Below are 27,822 nucleotides of genomic sequence, written 5' to 3'. Positions count from 1 at the left end.
TTTAATCTTACAGAAATATTATGACTACCCACTCAACTTCGAAAAGACTAAGAATTACAAATAAAACATATGAATACGAGTTTTGTGTTAAGTACGCCGTTTCACATTTTATTAGTTGACTGCTACAGACAAATACAGGAACTTTTCAATGCCATCTTTTGTTTGGTCTCCACTTCCGATCAGCAGTCAGAACCGTCTCAAAACATACCGAACTGCAATAAATAAATAAATTATAAATTGTAGTAGCTACGTCAGGTGACGAATTAAATTTTTGGTGTACAAAGAAAGAAATCGTTGAGTACATGTAGATATAATGTAAGTGGCACAGATCAATTTGCACTATCCCACAAAATTTAATCAATATATATTTAAAACAAGTACAAGACGCCATCAAGAAATATACACTGTCATAAACGCCCTACATGCATTTCGACAAGAAGAATCGATTCCGGGAAAAAAATTAAATTTTATAGCTTACGCCCTCTTATAAAAACAACCCAAATAAAGAAAGCGGCGACGTTTTCTATTACTGCTTCTTTAGCTTTCTTTTTTTCTTCTGGTGATACCTCTCCAGGAACATGAATCATCCGAAACATGATAAAATAGTAATATACGTACACAAAATCAAACTTGCCACGCAAATTTGTATTACCAAAATATATCAAAGTTTAACCTTCGACCATAGAATACTGTTAGTTTATCGCCAAAGATAAAAACCTCAAACTAATCGAGAAAGATGTAAAATTGAAATGATTAGATACAAATTTACAAAATGCAACGAACAGTTTACTATAGTCAGCTGGTTTCTGAAAGGGTATTATTTTTATCACCCCAAATATATATGGGACGCACCTCCAAGAAAATAATTTCTTCTGAGTGCTGAATTTTGTTGCAGTTATTTGAGGTGTTCGGGTAACAATGAGAATTTACACAACACGTAAAGAAGGTTTTATCAAATAATCGCGACTTATATCTCCGTCGACCTCCTTTCACATCGGAAGCGCCAAGTTTTCGAATTTTTAATGAGCACATTTTATTTAAAACAATGGGAGAGGTGTGGGATAGTAATAGATCATGTGCAGAGTAGAACTAACGATGAAATAACATCCAACTGCTAGTGTTTAGCAAATATAGCTGAAAAGTAAATTATCCCTGCATATAGTGGATAAACACTTATTTGAGTTAAGGCCAACTCACACAAGACGTTAACGAACCGTCACGTCACGTAAGGTTAGTTTCACGCTGGACGTCACGTCATTTCGCTGAAGCCCAGTACCAAAGAGTACAAATGAAATTCTGAGATACCACCTGTGATACAAAAAGTCGGAGTAAAGTATCGTTATTGACAAACTAACAAGGTAAAAGTTATTAACGGCCAAAACAAACTTCATAATGTGTGATAACATTTAAAATAATCGACATTCATTTGATAGCGAAAATATGCACAAAACGTTCAACGAGGGGTGCTACTAAGATTACAGGGCCCTACTGCACTACCCCAAATGATGCTTTGTTATTAATTCTAGAAATATCTCCACTGGATACAGAAATTACGAAAAGGGGAGCCTTTTACTGGCTAACGAATAGTAATCAAATGGAAGTGCGAAGGGTGCCTGGCCAATTAAAAAAAGGCTATAAAAGATCGCATATTATAAACTGTGGCAAAATGAATGGGAGACTTCAAGGACAGGCAGATGAACATACGAATTTGTCCCTAACATCAGGGAGAGATTAAAAATAAGATTTCTTAACACATCGCTCCACCCATTGCTGCACCAATGGTCTAGGGGTAACGTTTTTGATTATTAATGAAAATGTCTTCAGTTCCAGATTCGAAACCTACCACCACTTAATCTTTCATTAATAGTCAGCGTTGGCGACCGAAGAGTCCTGGCATGAGAAGCTACCCTTATTCTGCCATGGGCCTTGTTGAAGAGGGTGGAGAAGTGGACAGAGGCTCAGGGCACTCTCTTGTCCTTGAGGCGCGAAACTGCCCCTAAAGGCGGAAGAATCAGCAATATCAATGACATGAGGATGCAGAAGGCAATGGAAATCACTGCATTAAAGACACATAACGCATCTTCACAGGACATGTGGCCTGTAATTGAAAAAGTGTCATGATGATCTCTCCACTGGCAAAAGATTCCAGAATAGTCCCCTATTTGGATCTCCAGGAGGGGACTGACAAAGGAGGAGGTGACAACTAGAAAAAGATTGAATAATCAATGAAAGGATAGACTTCTACGAGTTGGGGAAGCAATGTTAGAAGCTTGAATATGGTAGGGAAGCTGGAAAACATGAAAAGGAAAATGCAAAGGTTCAAAATTGATATTGTAGGGGTCAGTGAAGTGAAATCTAAAGAAGACAAGGATTTCTGGTCAGATAAGTATAGAGTAATGTCAAAAGAAGCAGAAAATGGTACACTGGCAGTAGGATTTGTTATGAATAGAACAGTTCAGAGATAGGGTTCTTCTTGTCAGAATCAACATCAAACCAACACCGACAACGATAGTCCAGGAATACATACTGACATCACAAGCTGAAGGTGAAGAGATAGAGGGCTGGAATGCAGTTGTAGGGGAAGGAGTAGAAAAAAAAGGTTACAGGAGAAGATATGTTTGGAACAAGAAATGAAAGAGGAGAAAGACGAATTGAGTTCTATAATACATTTCTATTAATAATACTCTGTTCAAGAACCCCAAGAAGAGGAGGTACACTAAGAAACGACCAGGTGATATGACAAGATTTCAGTTGGATTACGTAATGGTCGGAGAGCATTACCGAAATTAGATATTGGATTTTGAGGTGTACCTAGGAGCAGATATAGACTCACAATGTAGTAATGATGAAATGTAGGCTGAAGTTCAATAGATTAGTCAGGAAAAACAATGCGTAAAGAAGTGGGATACAGAAGTACTAAGGAATGATGAGATACGCTTGAAGTTCTCTAAGGCTCTAAGGCTATAGATGCGGCAATAAGGAATAGCTCAGTAGCCAGGACAGTTGAAGAGGAATGGGCATCTCTAAAAAGGGCATTCACAAAAGTTGGAAAGGTACAAAGAAGGTAACTGCAAAGAAACCATGGGTAACAGAAGAAGTACTTCAGTCGATCGATGAAAGAAGGAAGAACAAAAATGTTCAGCGAAGTTCAGGAATACAGAGATACACATCGTTGAGGAATGAAACAAACAGGAAGTGCAGGGAAGCTAAGGCAAAATCGCTGCATGAAAAATGTGAAGAAATCGAAAAATACATCATTGTCAGAAGGACTGGCTCAGCATACAGAAAAGTCAAAACAAATTTTGGTGACATTAAAAGCAAGGGTGGTAATATTAAGAGTGCAATGGGAGTTCCACTGTTAAATGCATAGGAGAGAGTGGATAGGTGGAAAGAGTAAATTAAATGGGGAAAGATTTGTCTGATGTGTTAGAAGAAGAAACAAGTCTCGATTTAGAAGAGGTAGAGGATCCAGTATTAGAATCAGAATTTAAGAGTGGTTTGGAGGATTTAAGATAAAATAAGGCAGAAGGAATAGATAACATTCCATCAGAATTGCTGAAATCATTGGGGGAAGGGACAACAAAACGACGACTCGCGTTGGTGTGTAGAATGTATGAGTCCAGTACCATCTGACTTTCAGAAAAATATCATCCATATAATTCTGAAAACTGCAAGTGCTGACAAGTGCGAGAATTATCGCACAATCAGCTTAGCAACTCATACATCTAAGTTGCTGACAAGATTAATATACAGAAGAATGGAAAAGTAAACTGAGGATATGCTACATGACGATCAATTTGGCTTTAGAAAAGGTAAATGCACCAGAGAGGTAATTCTGATGTTGCAGTTGATAATGGAATCAAGATAAAGAAAAATCAAGGTACGTTCATAGGATTTGTGTATGTGGAAAAAGTGTTCAACAATGTAAAATGGTGCAAGATGTTCGAAATTCTGAGAAAAATAGGGTAAGCTATAGGGAGAGACAGGTAATATACAATATGTACAAGAGCCAAGAAGGAATAATAAAAGTGGATGACAAAGAGAGAAGCACTCGGATTAAAAGGGGTGTGAGACAGGGATGTAGTATTTTGCCCTTACTGGTCAAGCTGTACATTGAAGCAGTAATGATGGAAATAAAAGAAAGGTTCAGGAGTGGAATTAAAATTCATGGTGAAAGGATATCAATGATACTATTCGCTGATGACATTGCTATTCTGAGTGAAATTGAAGAAGAATTGCATGATATGCTGAATGGAATGAACAATCTAATGAGTACAGGGTATGGATTGAGAGTAAATCAAAGAAAGATGAGAAGTCGCAGAAATAGAACAGCGAGAAACTTAACATCAGGACTGATGGGCACAAAGTAGATGAATTCTGCTACCTTGGCTGTTTAGTAACCAATGATGGACAGAGCAAGAAGGACATCAAAAGTAGGCTAGCACTGGCAAACATGCCATTCCTGCCCAAGAGCAGTCTACTAGTATCAAACATTGGCCTTAATTTGAGGAAGAAATTTGTGAGACTGTACATCTGGAGTATTTTGTGTGGTAGTGAAACATGGACTGTGTGAAAACCAGAACAGAAGAGAATTGAAGCATTTGAGATGTGGTGCTCAGGCGAATGTTGAAAATTAGGTGGACTGATAAGATAAGGAATGAGGAGGTTCTGTGTAGAATCGGAGAGTAAACGAATATGTGGAAAGGACTGACAAGGAGAAGGAAAAGAATAATAGGACACCTATTAAGATAACAGGCAATGACTTCCATGGTACTAGAGGGAGCTCTAGAGGGCATTTACTGTAGAGGAAGATGGAGACTGGAATACATCCAGCAAATAATTGAGGACACAGGTTGCAAATGTTACTGTGAGATGGAGAGTTTGGCATAGGATAGGAATTTGCGGTGGGCCCCATGAAACCAGTCCGAAGACAGTTGATCCAAAAAAAGGAATATCCATGAAGTGGATTGATACATTACTTGACTGACCATGGCCCTTATGCCACATATCTATACAAAGTCAGAAGACAGATGAATGATAGACGTGTCTTCAGAACAGACTGCACTGCAGGTTGCACAATTCTGAATACACACTTGCTGAGTATATACTGAGTGAGGGTCACAGCTACCAGCCAGAGTCCCATTTCACTTAGCAAACAAAGGCCATAAACTCAACCTGCTGGAAGCCCTGGAAATTAAGAAATATCTAGCTCACAGTCCAGATCTAATCTGAAATGACCAGACACAGCTTAACACTTCCCCTCTCCTATACTTCACACGATCCTCTTTATTTTTCATTACTTCCCACTCTGTCTGTTCCTACAGACTACCCCATTTTCCTGTATTCATTGAATTCGTTTATTTTATTGAAATTGCCTATGTAATCCACATAGACTGTATTTTCAATTGTTAAAGCTCCCTTTTAAGTGGTACTTTTATTACTGTGTGCATGTTTAATATCTCTTGCAGTTGTCTCATCGAATATTGATTTTATTTTACTTGGTTCAGTTATTTAATGCAAACTGTTACATATGTTTGAGTATAAAGTTTATGTTTTTCCTTTTTGCTCCTTTAGAATTTGGGAATTGTTGAAATCTGTTAATTTTTAAAATTCAGTACTACCACACTTTCAAAGATTGCATTTATTTATGTTCCCTCACACTCCTCCATTTTCCTGCATCTATTCATTTCTGCTTATCTTACTGACATTGCTTAAGTTCCTTATATAATGTGTAGCTACATTGATAATTGTTTCTTCTTTTAATTGGTTGGTGTACCACTCTCCAAGTTTTAAACTGTTACGTAGACTTGCTGTTACTGTTTTGTGTTAAAGTTTTTGTTTCCTATTTACTCCGTTTTTATTTATTTACTGTTCAACTTTTTACTTTTGTGCTACCTCCATACCGTCAAAGATGTTATTTACTGTCCATTACTGCTTCAATCTAGATGTGTAACTTCTCTTCCAACGTTGTTTAGAGACATTGTAACTTCTTTGGTGACAGTAGTCAGTAAATATCTGAAGAGGAGCTTGTAAGCCAAAAACCGGTTAACACAATAAAAGTAATACTGTAGAACAAAAGAAAACTAGCGCTTTTCATTTATTAAAAAAATATACATACAAACATATCAATCAACATTTATAAGGGAAGAAATAGAGCCCAGTTACCTTGCACATTGTGTATTTATTTCTTACATAACTAATAACCTACCAGCAACTTCGACGTTTATTGCTATTGGTCCTACAAGATAGGAGCACACCACAATACAACTACCTGTAAGAGTCAGCTTTCCTATGTAACAAGATATTTCATTCACCCACGTTGGAAAATAATGCCGAAAATGAACAGACAGAATCATCTCTCATACAAAATAGATGGCCAAATAGCTTTCCAGTCAACACAGATGTACCTCAAGACATCAGAAGCAACAGGCTATACATTACAAGCCCCACTAATAAACCCTATTGGGACATTTGCAGTTCCTAATGAAGTATCCAATTACACAGTGAAATGTTTTGTCATGATACGACAGCAAGTGTGAACCGGACTTTGGACTCCCTGTAGTGTTAGTTACATACATACAAATACTGCAGTCAGAGAGACATATTAACAATATGTGAAGTGGCCACCAATGGAATAAGGAAAAAATTTCCTTGTGTTTTAATTTTAACAGACTCAAATAGTACTCTCCAGATAATAGAAAATTCATGTCAGAACGCGCCCATGTATGTATGGATTATGTACAGAAAATAATGAGTCTGCTTCATACTGCAAGAAAAGATGATACTGATGTAAACTTCTTGTGGATCAAAGAACATACAGGCATTTTAGGAAATGAAATAGCTGACAGGTGTGGTAAAGAAAGTACAACTGAAGGTTATTTCAGGGAGCTAGACTACCTTTTAGTGATTTTATACAGAAAATACACCACCACTCAGAGGAAGAATGGAACAACAGATGTATACTTACCCACAGAAACATGGAAGATTCTATACTGATATTCAAACCGAACAACTGAAAAAAACCTTGGTTTAACAGAATCAGAACGAACAAATGGAACTAGAGATCCTTAGTAAGAGTATGATTAGGACATGGATATTATCTCAGTCACCTTATAACCTTAATGTCGTGGATTCCCCAATGTGCAGCCAAGACAGTGAAGAAAAAGCTGTCTTTAATCATGTCATTTTAGCATGCTCCAAATACCGACGACAGCAAACGAAATTATATCTAAAGCTGAGCTAGCTGAAGATTCCCTTGCTGACATCCAGTAGAATGTTATTAGGTATGAAAGATATGCAGATTTATCACGTATTTGGAGTATATCTCAGAGACTCAGACATCAATATTTAGTTACATTTGACCAGAATGGTTATATGTGTATATGTATTTGTACATCACATTAATGTATAACTTCGGTTTAGTTATAGATAACTATATCAGAATATGTAATCTGTAAATCTTATGACATGTAAACAAAAATAGATGATTAATAACTGGTTATCACATAAAAACAAATAAATAAATAACTAATAATGCCATAAAACTTAATTTTTGTCTTACATCAGAACTGACATTTTTACTATAATGTTCTTGAATGAAAATTCTTTGTGCATTAGTTCTGTTATTGTAAAACGTAAATAATTTTTCGCTTTCAGATACCTAGCATTCCTTATGGAAGAACGCTCAATGGAAAATTTGGAATTTGCCATGAAAACAAAGCAAAATAATAAAATAAAGGTTCAAAAGACACATAGTCACAAAATTCACTACCATAACATGAGTAAACGCGATGAAAATAGATTAACCTCAGATGTTACTAGACGACAACACCCCATAAAAGTTACATGGTGGCCCGTTGACAGCATGTATGAACGCCGCCATTTGAAATGTATTGTGGAATGTTTTCACATGATGTGACATGACAGCAAGTATCAACTGGCACTTAGTGTCCCTTCAGTGTCAATAACACAAAAAAAATGTATCTGAGCACTATGGGACTTAACGTCTGAGGTCATCAGTGCCCTAGAACTTAGAACTACATAAACCTAACTAACCTAAGAACATCACTCACACCCATGCCCAAGGCAGGACTCGAACCTGCAACTGTAGCGGTCGCGTGGTTTCAGACTGTAGCGCCTAGAACCGCTCGGCCACCCAGGGCGGCTCAGTAACACACATACAAGTACTGCAGTCTCTAACGACCAATGGCGTAACATTTACAAAGCAAACACATTATTTGGAAATTCAATTCCGAGTCTGTCTTCTACATTAAAGATGTACACAATAATAAGAAACACAGAACTCTATAGGATATATGTTTAAAGGTCAGTTAATTGGTTGTCACGTCACGGCACTGTCACATCACAGTGCATTCACACTGTCCGTCATATCAAGTCACGTCACGTCATGTCACTTTGCTTATCCCAATACTGAACTGTGAAAGTGAGGTTTTGAGCTACCATCCATTGAAGAGGTACACAGTCAACATAGAGGCTACTTATCATGACCATGCGTTGACAGCACTGTGGGTGGAAGTACATTAATTTCACTTCGCCCAACTCGCGTGTGACATAATTGTGATGAGTACATGCAGAATCCAAGAAGATTAGGAGGTTAACTCCTTCGCTCTATCAAAGATGGCAGAAGCCATGCATCGCCTTTTCGGTTTCTGTGATCAGTAGCAATTATACCAGATGAATTAAAGATGGAACTCATTAAATCTTCAATTCCTTTATTGATGCAAATAACATTACCAAACTCGACAAGGACAGCCTACAGATGCCATATTGTGAGCGAGTATGTGCATTAGTGTATTTTGACATGTCCAACATCCAGAAAGAACACAGTGTTGCTGTAGTTCACTTTTCATATCAAAACTTGAAATAAAACAAGGTGGATGCTAATATAAATGTTCGTTAGTGGGAGAAAGAAAGGTTTCAGTCTGATTTATTTGCTTGAGACATCATAGAGATCAACAGTCACAACATAATGTGTAGTAAACTTTTCATTAAGTCACTGTGCATATAACGGGTACAGGCTTGACATTTCTCGCCTGACACATATTTTCCACTCATTTTAAAATTTGCGCAGTATTTTGTTCGCAGTATTGGAGTATATTCTATATATGTTGTCTGTCAAATAAAGCAAGATGAAGACAATAAACTGCTTGGAAGAATTTTTGTAGTGGTATGTTATGCAGTTCAGTTTCTAAGAGCAGTGCTGTTGTGTTCTGCTTCAAACACACATACAAGTGAACAAAACGAACAGTGAATTAAATAACAGTCAACTAAGGTAACACTTTATTGAAGCCAAAAATGTACTTTCCTTTAACTCTCTTCTGCTATGGTTGTGTGAACACACTTGGAATTAATTATGCAAATAAAAGACTTACTGATCAAATACACAAGAGGCAATATGGACACTGAACTGCATTAAAATACAATTCTGCAGATAATTTACTCTGAATGTTTTCTGTAGTCACGATGAATACATGCCGTTGAGGGCACTCAACACTCTGTACATGTAAGACTGAATTAGGCTCGCCTGGGCGACAACACTATCCTGTGGAGGTGGAAGAGGAACTTTGACGCATGACTGTACTCAAGACGGAAATGCAGGCATAGCTCGCAGACACAACGGAATAGAAACAGCCACACTTGGCCTGTGCTTCGATGCTGGAAGGATGTGATTTAGCAGCAGTGCCACATAACTGTGGGAGGCACGACTTACTGCTTCTTCCTGATCAGCCCCCAGTGATGCTGCTTGGCTGTGCAGCATCTCAGCAGGGACTGACAGTTGATTTGCTGCAGTCCATTACCGGCAACACTAGTATGTAGATTATGTTTTGTGTGCCAGGGCAGACTGCATTGCTTACACACATTGTTATTAACCACGACCTAAGTTTTTAGCAATGTGATGAGCATCAAAACTGCATTCATAACACAGAAACGAGTAATTATGGTGATAACGAAAAAATGGCAAAAGTGCTCAACACCATGGTAATGTTTCTTATGACAGACATTTTGCACAATAAAGGATGACAGCCAAAAACAGTTGCAGGATAAAATTTTTTATTAAAATTCTTGACCAAGGTTTCGGTATATATAAATATACCTTCATCAGAAGTAAAACTTCCTGAACAGAAAGACGCATTCATTAGAAAAGCCATATCAACGAAAGTGAGAACCAGAAGCTTAAGTAATGGTGAAATTACTACAGTAATGTAGGCACAAAATCATTAGTACTTACTAAAATTACATCATGCAATGGAGAATAATAAAAACAATTATGCCAAAGGCGTCGTCAATAATTAAAACATCATCTCCATTTGTACAACATGTGTAATGGGCACAAGGTCAAAGCGAACAGTATTAACAGCATTACTTCACTTATGAACTTTTGAGACACGAGTGTGAAAGCACTAGGGCAGATGGTTTCGCCGAGAGAGGGCACTTGCATGTGCCAGACTTGCGCATATTACAATCCATAAGTACTTACATAAGCGCATCAAAAAATTATTAAAAGTTGTGTTAATTCAAACTCTGTCTTAATAAGTAAAACGTATCAGGCCAATTAAAGACATTTATATAAAATAGAAATATAGAACCAATTTATCTGTATCCTAGTGTCAAACGGATAAAGCTTGCGCTTGGAACATCTGACGAGAGAGGGCACTAGTGTAATGCGCGAGAGTCTCGCGTAACATAGGCAGTGAAATACATACTAGCGAAACAACCAAAAAATGTTATAATAAAACGAAAACATCTGTCATTATGAATAAAACATAGTAGTCATTTAACCATACATACACATTGAAATTCATAACAAACAAACATCACAATACGTAGAATCCCAACAAGACAGGAAAAGCGCATTTCACCGGCATTAACAAACAAGAAAATAACTGCTAGTCAGCCAGACTATGTTACATTAAGGCAATGAGGGGTTTGAAACTATCTAAAAAATTTTGTTTCGAAGCTGCACCTGTTCATTAAGAACAAAACCGTCATTTAGAGACAGATGCTTGAAAATCTCTAATTCTTCGAGCAAGTCTAGTTTGTAATCTTTATTAGCTTCATGAAGCAGCTCTACGTCGTCCAGTACACTTGGCGTGTGCCGTAAGAGCCATAGATGTTCAGCAAAGGTGGAATTATATACGTTTTCCCCATTTTTACCTAACAAGTGTTCTTTATACCTAACTTTAATGGGTCTACCTGTCTGCCCTATGTAATAGTTTGGGCAGTCGTTACACGTAATTTTGTATACCCCGGACTCAGTGCTGAGTTCTTCTCGTGTTCCAATATTATGAATTACTCTACGTTTCAGGCTATTATTTACGGAAAAGGCAACTCTATAACCGTATTGTTTCTGTAAAAGTCTTCTTATCTTATATGAAACGTTCCCTAAAAATGGAATAGAAATAAAGCTATTACACTCATACTTTTTTCCCCTGTTATCTCCTAGAGTAGAAAATTTTACAGCTGTTTTTTTCTTAGCAATTAGGTCAATTAATTTAGGGTCGTATCCATTGTTAGTAGCTATTGATTTTAATAAAGATATTTCATTTTCAAAACAATTCTGTGCTAAAGGTGTGTTCACAGTGCGATGAACTGCGGAATGAAAAAAGGCGATCTTGTGAGTTTGAGGATGACAGGAATCTGCTGGAATAATATTATCAGAAAAAGTTTCTTTACGAAAAATGTCGAAGCTAATAGTGTTACCCGATAACTTGAGTTTCAAATCAAGAAAATGGAGTTCTCTCTCGTTATTTTGAATCTCTTTTGTGAATTTCATTTTCTCATGGAAACTGTTGAAAACATGAAACAGTTGTTGTAGATCTTGGTCACACCCTTGAAACAGTATGAGTATATCATCAACATAACGAGCATAAAAAGAAATCTTATTGCCTAACGTAGGATTGTTTTTGAAGAAATTTTCTTCTAGTGCATTCACAAAAATGTCAGCTAAGATGCCAGCTAACGGGCAACCCATGGCTAAGCCAAATGGTTGTTCATACATTTTACCATTAAACTGGAAGTAATTGTAATCTAGTACAATATGCAGTAGTGACATAAGTTCCGACAACTGTAGCTCACTTAGAGTTTTATGTTGTCGAATGTTACCTTCAATAATCTTAAGAGTGATATCCACTGGAACATTAGTGTATAAACTTACGACGTCAAAAGAAACCAAACGAGAGGAAGAAGTGATCTCTATCGACTTTAGCTTGTTTATTACCTCAGCACTATTTTTAACAGAGTAGTTGTTTCCAAAAACAAAGGCTTCTTTAATTTTAGCGTGTAAAAACCTCGCTAGTTTATGATGTGGGCTCTTTATTCCGTTAACGATGGGACGAACTGGGTGTTGTCTTTTGTGTACCTTAAACTGACTTCTAAGCATAGGTGCTCTAGGGTTCATATTAATTAAGGTTTTCTTTTGAAACTCTTTCATAAGATGTTTACTTCTTCTTAACGTATCCCTAATTTGCTTTTGTAACATAGGGGTATGATCCTGCTCAATTTCAAATATACCATTTTCTTCGAAAAAAGCCAAAGTTTTAGCAATATATTCACTTTTATAGGCTACAACAAGCGAATTTCCCTGCCCAGGTTTCAAAGGCTGTTTCTAAATACATGGACATCTCATTTAAAATCCTGAAAACAGGTATGGCTATTGACTTCACTAAACAGTGTGAGAGACGCCATTTGACACCGAATTACGTGAAGGCCTTTATCAATGTAAAACAGTGTAAGAAGTTTCCATCTACTAAAGCTAAACTGGTGAAACAAATTATGAGTGACAGAATCAGTGACCTTTATAAGAAGAAACATAAACTAAATGAAGAAGCTTACTCTTTGTATCTCTATATTACTAGAACTTTTAAAGATTATTTTAACTTTCATGTAGACAGTATTTGGCATAGTGTTAATGAGTGGTTACACAATCGTAAGGTTGAAATTCAGTGTAGGCATGATTTTAAACTTCATAAACTGGAAAATGTTACCCCAAAATCTAATGTAGTTCATGCAAAAAGAACTGTCAATTGCGAACACCAATTTTTCGACAGAGTAATAAACAAAACTTCTATAAGCTTTACCCCTCAAGAAAGCGCCATGCTAGCTAGAGGTTTTAAATATAATTTCATGCCTAATATTAAAGATCCTAAAGTGGTAGATAATTTTATTGTTGATCTTAAAGTTGGTCTTGATTCTGTAAAAACTGAAAAATCCCAACAAAATAGGATTGCTCATGAATGTAGCGCAATTATAGAAAGAGAGGTCAAGTCGGTAAAAAACAGTGATTTAAAACAGAGAGGGGGTAACATTATTACTAGTATTAACCGAAAACTAAAAAATAATGAGGCTCTCATCACTAAATCAGACAAAGGAAATTCGCTTGTTGTAGCCTATAAAAGTGAATATATTGCTAAAACTTTGGCTTTTTTCGAAGAAAATGGTATATTTGAAATTGAGCAGGATCATACCCCTATGTTACAAAAGCAAATTAGGGATACGTTAAGAAGAAGTAAACATCTTATGAAAGAGTTTCAAAAGAAAACCTTAATTAATATGAACCCTAGAGCACCTATGCTTAGAAGTCAGTTTAAGGTACACAAAAGACAACACCCAGTTCGTCCCATCGTTAACGGAATAAAGAGCCCACATCATAAACTAGCGAGGTTTTTACACACTAAAATTAAAGAAGCCTTTGTTTTTGGAAACAACTACTCTGTTAAAAATAGTGCTGAGGTAATAAACAAGCTAAAGTCGATAGAGATCACTTCTTCCTCTCGTTTGGTTTCTTTTGACGTCGTAAGTTTATACACTAATGTTCCAGTGGATATCACTCTTAAGATTATTGAAGGTAACATTCGACAACATAAAACTCTAAGTGAGCTACAGTTGTCGGAACTTATGTCACTACTGCATGTTGTACTAGATTACAATTACTTCCAGTTTAATGGTAAAATGTATGAACAACCATTTGGCTTAGCCATGGGTTGCCCGTTAGCTGGCATCTTAGCTGACATTTTTGTGAATGCACTAGAAGAAAATTTCTTCAAAAACAATCCTACGTTAGGCAATAAGATTTCTTTTTATGCTCGTTATGTTGATGATATACTCATACTGTTTCAAGGGTGTGACCAAGATCTACAACAACTGTTTCATGTTTTCAACAGTTTCCATGAGAAAATGAAATTCACAAAAGAGATTCAAAATAACGAGAGAGAACTCCATTTTCTTGATTTGAAACTCAAGTTATCGGGTAACACTATTAGCTTCGACATTTTTCGTAAAGAAACTTTTTCTGATAATATTATTCCAGCAGATTCCTGTCATCCTCAAACTCACAAGATCGCCTTTTTTCATTCCACAGTTCATCGCGCTGTGAACACACCTTTAGCACAGAATTGTTTTGAAAATGAAATATCTTTATTAAAATCAATAGCTACTAACAATGGATACGACCCTAAATTAATTGACCTAATTGCTAAGAAAAAAACAGCTGTAAAATTTTCTACTCTAGGAGATAACAGGGGAAAAAAGTATGAGTGTAATAGCTTTATTTCTATTCCATTTTTAGGGAACGTTTCATATAAGATAAGAAGACTTTTACAGAAACAATACGGTTATAGAGTTGCCTTTTCCGTAAATAATAGCCTGAAACGTAGAGTAATTCATAATATTGGAACACGAGAAGAACTCAGCACTAAGTCCGGGGTATACAAAATTACGTGTAATGACTGCCCAAACTATTACATAGGGCAGACAGGTAGACCCATTAAAGTTAGGTATAAAGAACACTTGTTAGGTAAAAATGGGGAAAACGTATATAATTCCACCTTTGCTGAACATCTATGGCTCTTACGGCACACGCCAAGTGTACTGGACGACGTAGAGCTGCTTCATGAAGCTAATAAAGGTTACAAACTAGACTTGCTCGAAGAATTAGAGATTTTCAAGCATCTGTCTCTAAATGACGGTTTTGTTTTTAATGAACAGGTGCAGCTTCGAAACAAAATTTTTTAGATAGTTTCAAACCCCTCATTGCCTTAATGTAACATAGTCTGGCTGACTAGCAGTTATTTTCTTGTTTGTTAATGCCGGTGAAATGCGCTTTTCCTGTCTTGTTGGGATTCTACGTATTGTGATGGTTGTTTGTTATGAATTTCAGTGTGTATGTATGGTTAAATGACTACTATGTTTTATTCATAATGACAGATGTTTTCGTTTTATTATAACATTTTTTGGTTGTTTCGCTAGTATGTATTTCACTGCCTATGTTACGCGAGACTCTCGCGCATTACACTAGTGCCCTCTCTCGTCAGATGTTCCAAGCGCAAGCTTTATCCGTTTGACACTAGGATACAGATAAATTGGTTCTATATTTCTATTTTATATAAATGTCTTTAATTGGCCTGATACGTTTTACTTATTAAGACAGAGTTTGAATTAACACAACTTTTAATAATTTTTTGATGCGCTTATGTAAGTACTTATGGATTGTAATATGCGCAAGTCTGGCACATGCAAGTGCCCTCTCTCGGCGAAACCATCTGCCCTAGTGCTTTCACACTCGTGTCTCAAAAGTTCATAAGTGAAGTAATGCTGTTAATACTGTTCGCTTTGACCTTGTGCCCATTACACATGTTGTACAAATGGAGATGATGTTTTAATTATTGACGACGCCTTTGGCATAATTGTTTTTATTATTCTCCATTGCATGATGTAATTTTAGTAAGTACTAATGATTTTGTGCCTACATTACTGTAGTAATTTCACCATTACTTAAGCTTCTGGTTCTCACTTTCGTTGATATGGCTTTTCTAATGAATGCGTCTTTCTGTTCAGGAAGTTTTACTTCTGATGAAGGTATATTTATATATACCGAAACCTTGGTCAAGAATTTTAATAAAAAATTTTATCCTGCAACTGTTTTTGGCTGTCATCCTTTATTGTGAAGAATTTTAACAGTTGCTGCCGCAGCCATGTTTAAAATCATGAGACAGACATTTTGACTTCCTTTTGAATGTAATTTAAAGAAAAATATTGACAATTATGTTAAAAATAACACAATACATAGGCCTACATGAGGAAAACTATACACACTTTCAATGGAAAGAACTTAGACATAACAGTAACTTAACACTGTCGCCAAATAAATATAGATTTTTACGTAATTTTTTTTCCCTTGGTGTTTACAAGGCCACTGTAATGAATGTTTGTATTAAATATCCAACTCATTTTATTTATAGTTATGGCGAAACATATACCGTGACAGTGTATTGTTTTCAGATGTCAACGTCATTAAAATAAATACACTAGAGCACATAGTCACTTTGTAGTCTGGTTTCTACAGGGAGTTCAGATATTCCCATTACAAACATCTATGTAGAGGGTAGAGAGTACATAATATTTTGAATAGGAACTCATATCCAGAAACATCATCAAATGATGCTACAGAGCGTCAGAGTTAAAAGGCGACAACACCTGTAGATGTATGTATATACAGGGTGATTCCGTAATGATGTTACATACTTTCAAGGATGATATCAATCTGAGGTAAGAGTCTCTGGTTCAGAAACAAACAAGACGAAATTCACACTCGAAAATCATTCTGATGTCTCTAACAGTGGAATATACGTAGCAGTACTGTTGTTGCTAATAAAGGGTTATGCAACTTTCAGAAGTGGGAACATGGACTGAACAAGAAAAAATTTCTAGTAAACATGGGCTCTAAAGTGCTTACCTTAAGAGCTATAAGCGCTCATTCAATAGCGGCGATGTGTTTCACACAAGAGAAGATGAACAGGTGCTTATAGCTCCTCAGGTATGTACTTTAGAGGGCAAGTTACGAGATACGTTTTGTTGTTTTGGTCCATACTACCATCTCTGAAAGTTGCATACCCTACATTCTCAGCAACAACAGTAGCGGTACATATATTCCACTATCAGAGGGATCAGAATGGTTTTCACTTGTAGCTTTTGATGCGTTAGTTTCTGAACCAGGGAACCTTACCTCAAATTGATACATTTAGCCATCTCCAACACCTTTGAAAGTTTGTAGCATTGTCACAGAATCACAGACATTTACAAACGCCGTCACTTATAACTTTGAAGCACTTTAGAATCTTTGGATGATGTTTCTGGACTTGGGTTCTGATTCAGAATATTATGAACTCATTCCCCTCCAAAAGTCCTACAAATTTGTAATGGGAATTTCCGAACACCCTGCAGAAATCACACTACGAAAGAAGTATGTGCTCTAGCCTATTTATTTTTATGAGACCAACATCTGAAAACAACACATTGTCACATTATGTTTTTCGCCGTAACTATAATTATAAATAAAAAGACTACAGCCTTGCCGCAGTGGATACACCGGTTCCCGTGAGATCACCGAAGTTAAGTGCTGTCGGGCGTGGTCGGCGCTGGGATGGGTGAACATCCAGGCCGGCATGCACTGTTGCCATTTTTCGGGGTTCACTCAGCCTCGTGATACCAATTGAGGAGCTACTCGACCGAATAGTAGAGGCTTCGGTCAAGAATACCATCGTAACGACCAGGAGAGCAGTATGCTGACCCCACGCCCCTCCTATCTGCAACCTCCATGAGGATGACACGGCGGTCCGATGGTCCCAGTATGCCACTCGTGGCCTGAAGGCGGAGTGAGAGTATATTAAATACATATAATCGTTACAAAGGAACACACATTTTGTAAACACCTGGGTACCCTTATGGCAGCCATCACACATGCCCCAGCAACACAATGAAGACTCGTAGCTTGCATTGACAGTTGCTACGACTACTATTATATTGGTGACAGACACACTTAAACATGTTGGCTTTCAGATGAAATACTTTCCTGGATATCATTTATGAACGACATAGTTTGTTGCTTGACATAAGCCCACACAAACATATTTTATTCAGTAAAATGATGACGCTTTGTGTTTTAACACAGACTGGACATTCATAATCTATTATGGTTTCTATCAGTTGCGGAGGACTGGGAGCTTTGCCTAGCCGTGCTAACTGTTACTCTGCAGAATTTTGTAATAACTCCCTATACTATATGAGATAGCTTTTATATACAGCGGAAGATACAACTTCAAAGTTGCGACACAGGTTGCGTGGGACTCTAATCGACTTAAAAATAAAAACAGACACACTGGTATATTGGACATTTCATTAAGTTTTATATTTTAATAGTTTTCACAACTGTATTTAAACGCCTATTGTCCCATATGAATTGTCGCTAGTTGCTTTGCTCGACATATTTCATGAATCCTCAGCTTTGTCCAAGGCCCATGGGAAACAAATATGCCAATGAAAAGGTATTCACTGAAGTTTTTCATGTGTTATCGAGAGTTTGCATGTGTTTAAATGCAGAGTTACGAATTATTATACAGGTTTGAAATAATAACTCGCTCTATGCTGGAGACAGATGCTGTGAGTCATAAGACCTGCAGGATCATATGCCATGATACATGCCACAGCGCCTGTACATCTCATTTGCCCCACCTCATGCACACATGACGCCAATTTGATGTCACATACAGTATCAAAGACTTCAGGAGTGGCTATCTACTTTCGTGAACTTTTGATGTGAACCTCTCTCACACATGGCATACATTTTGCACTGTGCTTTTGTATCACTTATTTCGTTTCGCTTTTCTTTGTTCTCATTTCGTCATGACTGAGTATTAGAACATAATGAAAGAGGGTGTTAAGGATTTCAGCATTGGATATAAAGACCGATTTTGCGACATTTCCTTAAAGGAGTAGGGTGTCGAGACCCATTTCACTAGGCTGAAATGTGTCAGGAGGTCGGAATTGTTCTGTAGAACTATCCTGATTTAGGTTTTTCGTATATATAATGGTGTTCATTAACGTGAATCAACAGCATAAGTTTATTTTTATAAACTACGAGTGCTGTTTTCAGGAATTGGTCTGTAATTGGAAACAGTGGGTAGCCATTGCTGTTTCAAACGACCAGCACACTGAGGATCTCTCGAAAACATGTCGGTATTAAAGATATACTTAAATGAAAGCATTGTTGCCTGGAAATGAAGTGTTCTATAAGAACTAGAGCCTTAGTCTTCCTTTATACATTATAGATAGTTGAGACTAAGTTATCTCTTAATTCTTTTTCAAATGCGTCAGTCGTTCCCTTTCTTTTTATTTTGGGCGTAGTTTGTGTCACCAGATGATCGGCATATTTTGAATAGTTACTCGCATTTCATGCCTAGTTTGTAAATTATTGACGGTTCACTACCAAGAGATGTACATAACATAGAATATTACACAACATACTTATGTGAAATTAATAAGGAAGTCCCAATATCTTTTAGAAATGTGAAGGTGAAAAAAAATTGGTAATGGCAGGACTGACCCCCGCTACTTTACACTTCAAAACTTCACACTCATAACTACATCACAATGAACTTTCGCAACTGAAAATTTTGCTCTATAACTTAGATCTCATGAAATCTTTAACCGCTGATAATTCACATGACGATAATTATAACAAATTGTATGAAGAACGACTTGTTATTATAATCTTCACTGTGCCATTGCCATGAATGGCATAGTTTCATAGTATACAAATTACGATACGAAAACTATCAACTAAAGTATTCAGAATGGCATCTCCTAAGCACCTCACATTAGATGCTAATGGAAATCGACACATGTTCCTATGTTATTCGATCATTGCTTATGATGTCATAATGAACTAAGTTTTGTGAAATGGAGGTTAACTTAGGTTTGTTTGAGCAGCTGCCATAGGGCTATAAGAATCATTCAAATGAAAACAAGACACATGGAAAACAGCTAAGTTAACTGTTTTTAATTGCAAAAATATTTGCCATAACTGTTAACAGGTTTATCCCACTGTGAGACAAGACAGTCAATGCTTTCTACCCAGATAGGCTAAGCGAATTGACGTAATGTGACGTGACAGACGGCTTGAATATACCCTGGCGTAAGAGACAGTGAGTTAAATACATGAATGAGAGAATCAAATAACTTCAAAGGAAGTCCATGGAGATTCCTTTGGAAAGGGCATAATCAAATATCTGCACTGTTCCGTTATATCCGACCCAAGCTAGGGCGTGTAATGACCACAATGTTGATGGTGGCATTAAATGTTAACATTTCTTTAATTAATCAGTTCATTTCTTAGACGTATTTTTTCTCAGTTGATGGGATTCGCTGTTTCGGTTTATTCCTAATTTTCTCTCGTTGATAGTTGGTGAAGGTTCGTAGATACTCATTTCGAAAATTTTGGGGAAATACGAGGGTAGCGTATAAGAATGTTACGTTATTTGTTGAAGTTGGACTTTGCGGTTTACATAAATTGTAAAATCTGGTCACATACTTTCTGATTATTATCAGATTAATAAATTACTATCAAATTAATACATGAAGAAATATTTTTTTAATGTTTCATTGCTGAACAGTTGCTCGTACTTTTTTTTTACGCGAACTACGTTACTTAGAATCTCTGAGATGTTTGTTTATTGACTTGTACACGAGCTGTCAAAGTGTTAATTGTTTAGTTCGGGAAGTTACAATTGTGAGTGCAAGAAGAATCCTGCCATAAATATAGTAAAACATGAGTCCGTCAATATTTCGCGCAACTTGAGAGGAAGGCTGATGAAGTGTACTTGCCTTGGAAGATGTTGCCCGGTATTGGAGTATTTGGAACGGGTAACGTTGTGCGAGTTATTGTTCCATTTTTGAGAGAAAAGGGCTTCAAGATAGAAGCAATATGGGGTCGAACACTCACTGCTGCTGAAGAAGTATCTAAGGAACTTGAGATACCGTTTTACACTAACAAAATCGATGATGTGCTGCTGCGAAAGGACGTTGATCTTATATTTATTATGTGTTCACCAAACCTTCATGCACAGATTGCTGTTAAAGCTCTGGGTATTGGGAAACATGTGCTATGTGACAAACCAACTGGGCTATGTCAAAGCGAAGCATTGAAGATGGTACGAGCAGCACAGTATTATCCGTCGCTTATTTCCATTGTTAACCACAGCTTAAGATTTCTTCCTGCATTTTCCCAGATGAAGAGAGCTATTGCTGATGGGTACCTAGGCAGTGAGAATGAAATAACCGTCTGCGACGTACGTGTGCAGATGGGAAGCCTTCTTCACGATGGTTATGATTGGTTATGTGATGATACAATGGGTGGAGGTATATTAACTCTTGTGGGTAGCCACGTAATTGACCTTGTGTCACATCTGACTGGTCAGAGGGCTTCACGTGTCCATGGCCTTGTTCGAACTTTCACGAAGAACACAGATTATGTGCGTGGCATAAGGCAGATTTCAAGTCCAGACTTCTGTGCCTTTCAGATGGAGATGAGTGGTGGCACACTTGTCACTGCAACGCTTAACAATCATCTTCCAGGAACGTTTAGCCAGGAAGTTTTAGTTTGTGGGCGTGAAGGACATTTAATGGTGCGTGGTGGAGACTTGTATGGGTACAAATCCGGTGCAGCAAAGGAAGAAGTCATATATTTGGACGTGGAAGATTTGCAGCGTGGAGGCTCTATTAATGCTGCTGCAATAAGTGTGATTCCACGCCCATACATGAAAGGATTATTTAAGATGATTAGTGCTCTTAGAGAAGCATTTCTGCCTGTTGAAGACAAGAGTGGATGGGTGAAGGAACCCGTTGCACTGGCAGCAACATTTGAAGATGGTTTGTATGTGCAAGCGGTCATAGATGCGCTACGGAAATCTAGCGCAAACCGTGAATGGGTAAAGGTGAATGTTATTACAGAGGAACCAGATCCAAACCCACTATTGAGTGCTGCTGTGCGGCGTAGTGCCATATCCATGTGACATACAGATAACCTGCTGTAAAATAACTTCAGTACTAATGTCTGCTTAGCTAACAGGTTGTGCTATCCTTTGTTCAGTCAGTATTAGATGAGATGTGTCCACTTGATGGAGTATTGTGATAGGTTAGCGTTGCTGTAGATGATGCTTTATCATTAATTACAAGGTTGTGATGAACTCCTCACAGACACTGCACCTCAGTACTTAATTGTGATTTTGTAAATTATTTTTATATTGTGTTTTAGAGAAGTTTTGTGCAGCTACACTAACTATCTGCATGCTGAATATAGAAATAAACTAAACCAGGGTTGACTTTACAGTATTTTTTCCTCATTTTTAATGGTCACCAGTCTTTGGGTCTAGAGTAAATCATTTCCTGTGGAAGAAGAAGATCAGTAATGTAACATAACTGGGAGTGTCCCCTCTTCTCACATTTTTAATAATAACCACCATACAGTATTAAAGATCTCATATCAGTTAATCTTGTTTAATACATTTATTACTGAACTACCTGGAACCAATAGAATGTAGTATTGATTTAATGCAACTGAGAAACATTATGGCACTGTTGATACCTGGGTAGAATAAGGTGCAAGTGAGAGAATCAACTAACCAAATGCAAGGATTAGCAGCAGATCGTTTTAAAAAGTCTTAACAGTGTGAGTGATTATTAGAACCAGAGACAGAGATAATTAATGAAATGTGATAACTGATACAGATTAGTGTGAAAGACAAATAAAAGTGTTTATGATGTTGAAATTGCATTCGGTTAATGGACACTAACTTTCATTTTGCAGAGCAGTCATATTGTTGCCTTGAATTACATGAATTAAGTAGCTTGTAGTTCATCAGCTGCAGTACCTTCAACTGACATTCGACATTCGCAATACCTTGGACATTTTATTATATGGTAACCATTCAGTCATTACTTTTGGATAATGTGACTTTTATTGCTAGTCTCTGTTGATCCACCATGGATAGGGGACATCGGCTGGTTAAGTAATTGCCAATTTCAATGAAACTCTTCAACAGCCATGTAATTGAGATGTTATTCTATTTTGTTTTGAAGGCTACCATTTTCGGCATTCCACTGTGCCACCTTCAGGCCCCATATGCATCATTCCAAATAACAATAACATCATATAGTGCTACAAAGCCCTGGACGCTATGAATTCAATCATTTCTGTAGTGCTTCATTTGAAGACTTCCTATCAAGCCTTCGACTGAAGCACTAGTAAAATGATCGAATTCATGACATCCAGGGTTTTATGGCACTATATGACATTATTGTTTATTTGGAGTAATGCATATGGGGCCTGAAGATGGCATAATGGAATGGCGAAACTGGTAGCCTTCAAAATAAAATAAAATCTCAGTTACATGGCTGTTGCAGAGTTTCATTATACTGAAAATTTTTTGCTATTGGTCATATTTTTATGATGAGATGCAGCAGCTATATTTCATGGTTGTGACACTGTATCTTAATTTTACAAGAGAAAGTTGAGCAGTAAAAACTTAAATTGCAATTCATTGCAATGTGTATTGTGCAAATCTTTGGTACTGTATGTAGGAAGGACAGATGGAACCAGATCTTTAACTTATGTACAGTTTATGTACAAGTGATATGTGAGTAATTAGTGACATTACACATTACTTGTGTGTGCCATAGAGTAGATGTTATGGTAGCGTTCTTGCTTCCCATTCACGGGGCCTCGGGTTCAATTCCTGGCGGGGTCAGTAATTTTTCCTGCCTCGAGATGACTGGGTGTTGTGTCGTCTGCATTGTCATAATTCATCCCCATTATGGTCGGAGGAAGGCAATGGCAAACCACCTCCACTAGGACCTTGCCGAGTACGGCGGTGTGGGTCTCCCGCACCGTCCCCTGTGCTCCTCAGAGTATGGGACCTCATCATCATCATCATCATCATCATCATCATCATTGGGTAAGGATATCACATGGAGCTTAGTTTTGATTGTCTAATGGTTGACTCACATTGTTTGTTGCATGCTCTTCTTTACAAATTGTTTGATCTGACATTCTCTGCTGCAGCATGCCCATCTTAAAGACGAAGATTTATGATGGTATTTTGTTGTCCATTAGCCCTGCATGCCTTTGCATTCTTTAACAAAATAAAATTCTCTTTTGTTGGACCCCTTAACTGGAGGGGGTGGGATGGATTATGCAAATTACATCAGAAGATCCCTTTCTATAGGCCAAATCCACAGTTTCGAATACTTTTTTTTTGCCCCTGTCGACTACTTCTCATAAACATAAGGTCCATTGTATCCGTGACATAAGGGTGATATGGACTCCCACATATTCTCTTTTGATGTTCATTATTTACTGCAGTATCAGTATAACCTACAGTTTGTGTAAAGAGCTATTGTAATATCAGGTATTTAAATACTGTACATCTACTCTATGGCACACACAAGTAATGTGTAATGTCACTAATTACTCACATATCACTTGTACATAAACTGTACATAAGTTAAAGATCTGGTTCCATCTGTCCTTCCTACAGTCCGTAGATGGAAATTTTGGGCCATATTTTTATCTCAAATTTAAATTTTTTTATAAAATATTGTGTAATGCAAATGTATTACAAATATCTGTCAGAGATAATTACTAAATAATCAGAATGAGATTGTACACAGTATTATGTAAATTTCCTTACCCATTTATGGTCACACAAAGGTCTGCAACAAAATTAAAATCATGTTAATTCCCCAAGAAAGTTCAACAGCAGATGACAATTTCCAACTGTTATGATATAGTAATTTCATGGAGTTCAGCAACTATCTCACTTCCAAATGCAGGCAACAATTGCACAGGTCTACACAACAATATAATTTGATACTGACAACTTGAATCATAGTTACATGACAGGATCAGAGTTATGGGGAACTATGATTAATTGGAAGGAAAACATGCATTGATGCATATCATAATTTACTGTGTTATATGAGTAAACATTAGTGGTCATAGAGTGGACATACACAGTTTGAGCATAGGAACTATTTTTATTGTTCATGGTGTTTAATAATTGTTTTGTGATGGCCTTTCTTCAACAGTTCATTAACATCAGAAGTTCATCCAGTACTAATAATGTTTTGTACAGAGTGTAATAGCTGTTGGTAGTGTCATCATGCAAGGGTGCTCATACCTGGGGGCCAGGCTTCCCACCTCATGTTATACATTGCTGAACTGTGTGCATTTTGTGCATGCATCAGATTTGTGGTAACAGGATTGCATTACCCATAGGTAGTGCCCTTGATGGTGAACCTGTGTTGTTTGGTGGGTTTTGACATGTTGTGGCCTCAGGCATATCCTGTTATTTTCACTAATGGCAGATTGTGGAAAAGTCTGCATTACATACATTACCCAAACCTGTAGCCACTATCAGGGTTCAGATGGGCATCTCTGTGGATTCTTGAATAATGGGGGCCCAAAGCTGTGTTGCTGAAACCAAAATTATTGTTGAATCATATTCCAGTGAATGTCTGATAGACATCAGTGCTCAGGAAAAGCAGACTTGATGTGATGTGGGATGGGAAACATCATTAGCTGAGATAGCACTTGCAATTGGATAATGCATGGAGTCAAGTCATTTTCACAATATGCTCTCAGTGAAGATAACAAAATGTGCTCAAAACCATTGTGTGCTGCAACCTGTCAGACAGCTGTGATTTGCATTATCACCATTGATGGTACTCCCTATGGGTAGCATTACAGCCCACTAATAAATCATGTAAGGTGGGCAGCCTGTATGAGTGACTGATGTCCAGTGGTAGTTTTGTGTTAGGATGTAGATGATGACTGATCCCAGTCCCAAAACATCTAAAAATAAAATTATGATGATGAATCACCATGACCAATAAAATCTTAGTTGCAGTTGAAGATTTAGTTAATGAAAGAAAAATGAAAATTACGTGTATGTTTCAGTGGTACACAGTGTAGCATAGAATAAAACTGCAAAGTGTAACAGTGGCAAACTGAGCGAATTAGCTCATGTGGGGTTTTGGGAACTTGAAACATTTTCCTCAGTTGCCTTTGAAATATCTTACCATTTTACTTCTGTATGTATCCAGCTGTTTTGTTCTTAATGTATTTGTGACATTTATTGCTCACATTTAATGACCTGATCTTTATGGAAAGAGGAGGAAAATTTGTTTTTATTGTCATAATTTTCTCTTATTTTTCCATAATTAAGTAAACAGTTTGCGGCCCTTTGCTAGAAGCACAAGCAAACACACTACTTTTATTTATTTATTTGTGTGTTTGCATTAACCCTGTAGGAGAGTGACATCACAGGGCATGTTATTAGCTTCACCCTGTGCATTACTGCTGAAGGGAGACATGGGGCAAGGAAGTGCCATTTTCCATACACAGTACTGGCAACTTAACTCAGACTGTGACATTTGCATTTTGTTCTTTGTATGGACCAACTATCATTTTAAAAGTGACCTGCAGATGTAACAAACATGTAAATATTTAATGTATAGCTGAAATTTTTCAGTACTCACATAAAGCACTATTAAGCAACATACAGAAATTAATGATAAAGACATCTAGGCTGCCATAGCACCTTTGCGTAGTTTAATCACAAGGGCTCAGAATACTCACATCATATACACTTTATTTCTTGAAGATTTTGTGATGTATGTTAGCTATGACCTAGGGATCCCAGACTTACAAAGATTAAGTCAACCCAAGGCACTGTCAACAGTGACATAATGTTTTTACTAACAGCAACTGAGAAGAGATGCACAATTGCCAAATGTAGTTTTTGTTTGTATAGTGTGATCATAATTTTATTTTCGTGGATGTTTCAGTTAACAAACTTTTATTTGACTGTGACTAACATTAAACTGTTTTAAGCCTGTAGTTGATTTAACTTTAGAAAACTGATTAAAAACTATGTAAACTGTTTTGTTAAGTCACCTTTCTGTTTGAAAATACCTGTCATCTAGACTTTGTACAGTGTTGTTTAGCTTTTATGCAATACTTAAGTCAGTATAGTTCTCCGAAGTAGTTGTGACTGTATAAAATAGAGGAACCACACACATTGCCCAAGTATGATACCTGAACCCAGTAAAATTTAAAGTTTCTGAATGATACTTATTAGGGTAGCCTACTACTGAAAAGAAATGTCTTTCTCATGCTTTCTAGATATTTCATTGAAATTATTGCAGATGCCTTGTTTCGACCTACATCTGTATTTCAACATACAGTAACTTTGAGGTCTCCTTATCTCCTTATACATTTACTAAACATTTGTATAGTACAAATTAATTTTGCAGTTATTACAAGTATTTCAGATTCAGTTAGAAATCTCATAAGCTATAACTCCTTGTATCTGATGAAACAAATATTTGTTTTTTATATGTTACAGGTTACAGTGCCAAACATTTCTTGAGAAGTACAAAAAAGAACTACATTTTGCTGAGTTATTACTGAATTTGATTTCACCTTTTTTTCTCACCCTGTGTTGTATTCTGTGCTTCTAAACATAGTTGAAGTTGAAAGAAATTTATATGATTTTTTGCCTGTGATGAGAATGACTGGCATTTGTGTAAGGATGTTGTCTATAATGATGAACATTTGGACAGGGTTGTGAAAAATACCTTTGTTAATAAACATAGCGAAAATAAATGCAAGAAAATACTTTTCTTTGTGTATTGAACACCTGAGCACTGACAAATGTTTAAAATTTGATAGCAGGGAAGAGCAATGTTTTCCCTTGGCCTCTGCACACACTATAATAATTTAAGAAGTTGGATATTTGAACAGTGCCTTATAAAAATGCATTGTTTCCATGATTCTTTGATTGCCCTTATATGTGCTTAGTTGTACCAGAAGTGTTATACCTACAACATACAATAAAAAGTCACAAAATGCAAGTTGAGCAAAATTGTACATAACTTGCGACTGTTTTGGTCAGTTAGAATATGCTGTGT

The 27,822-nt window shown here is 36.9% G+C and overlaps 1 protein-coding gene across 2 annotated transcripts; it reads left to right on the top strand.

The window, feature by feature from the left end:
- The first annotated feature begins 20,515 nt into the window (after positions 1–20,515).
- LOC126175991 (glucose-fructose oxidoreductase domain-containing protein 1) lies at positions 20,516–27,529 on the top strand. Of its 2 annotated transcripts, none has more exons than XR_007535633.1 (2): positions 20,516–21,919; positions 27,258–27,529. XR_007535633.1 is itself a non-coding variant. In XM_049923101.1 (2 exons), exons 1-2 carry the CDS (start codon positions 20,685–20,687, stop codon positions 27,279–27,281), a joined length of 1,125 nt encoding a protein of 374 aa, XP_049779058.1. In that variant the 5' UTR covers positions 20,516–20,684; the 3' UTR covers positions 27,282–27,529. The 2 variants fall into 2 exon arrangements, 1 of the variants encoding a protein (XP_049779058.1); XM_049923101.1 differs by having other exon boundaries at positions 20,516–21,785.
- The last annotated feature ends 293 nt before the right edge of the window (positions 27,530–27,822 follow it).

Source organism: Schistocerca cancellata, chromosome 3, assembly GCF_023864275.1.
Source record: "Schistocerca cancellata isolate TAMUIC-IGC-003103 chromosome 3, iqSchCanc2.1, whole genome shotgun sequence".
In the NCBI taxonomy this organism is placed as follows: domain Eukaryota; kingdom Metazoa; phylum Arthropoda; class Insecta; order Orthoptera; family Acrididae; genus Schistocerca; species Schistocerca cancellata.
Note: the sequence above shows the minus strand (reverse complement) of the source record. Positions and strands in the feature narration are given on the sequence as shown.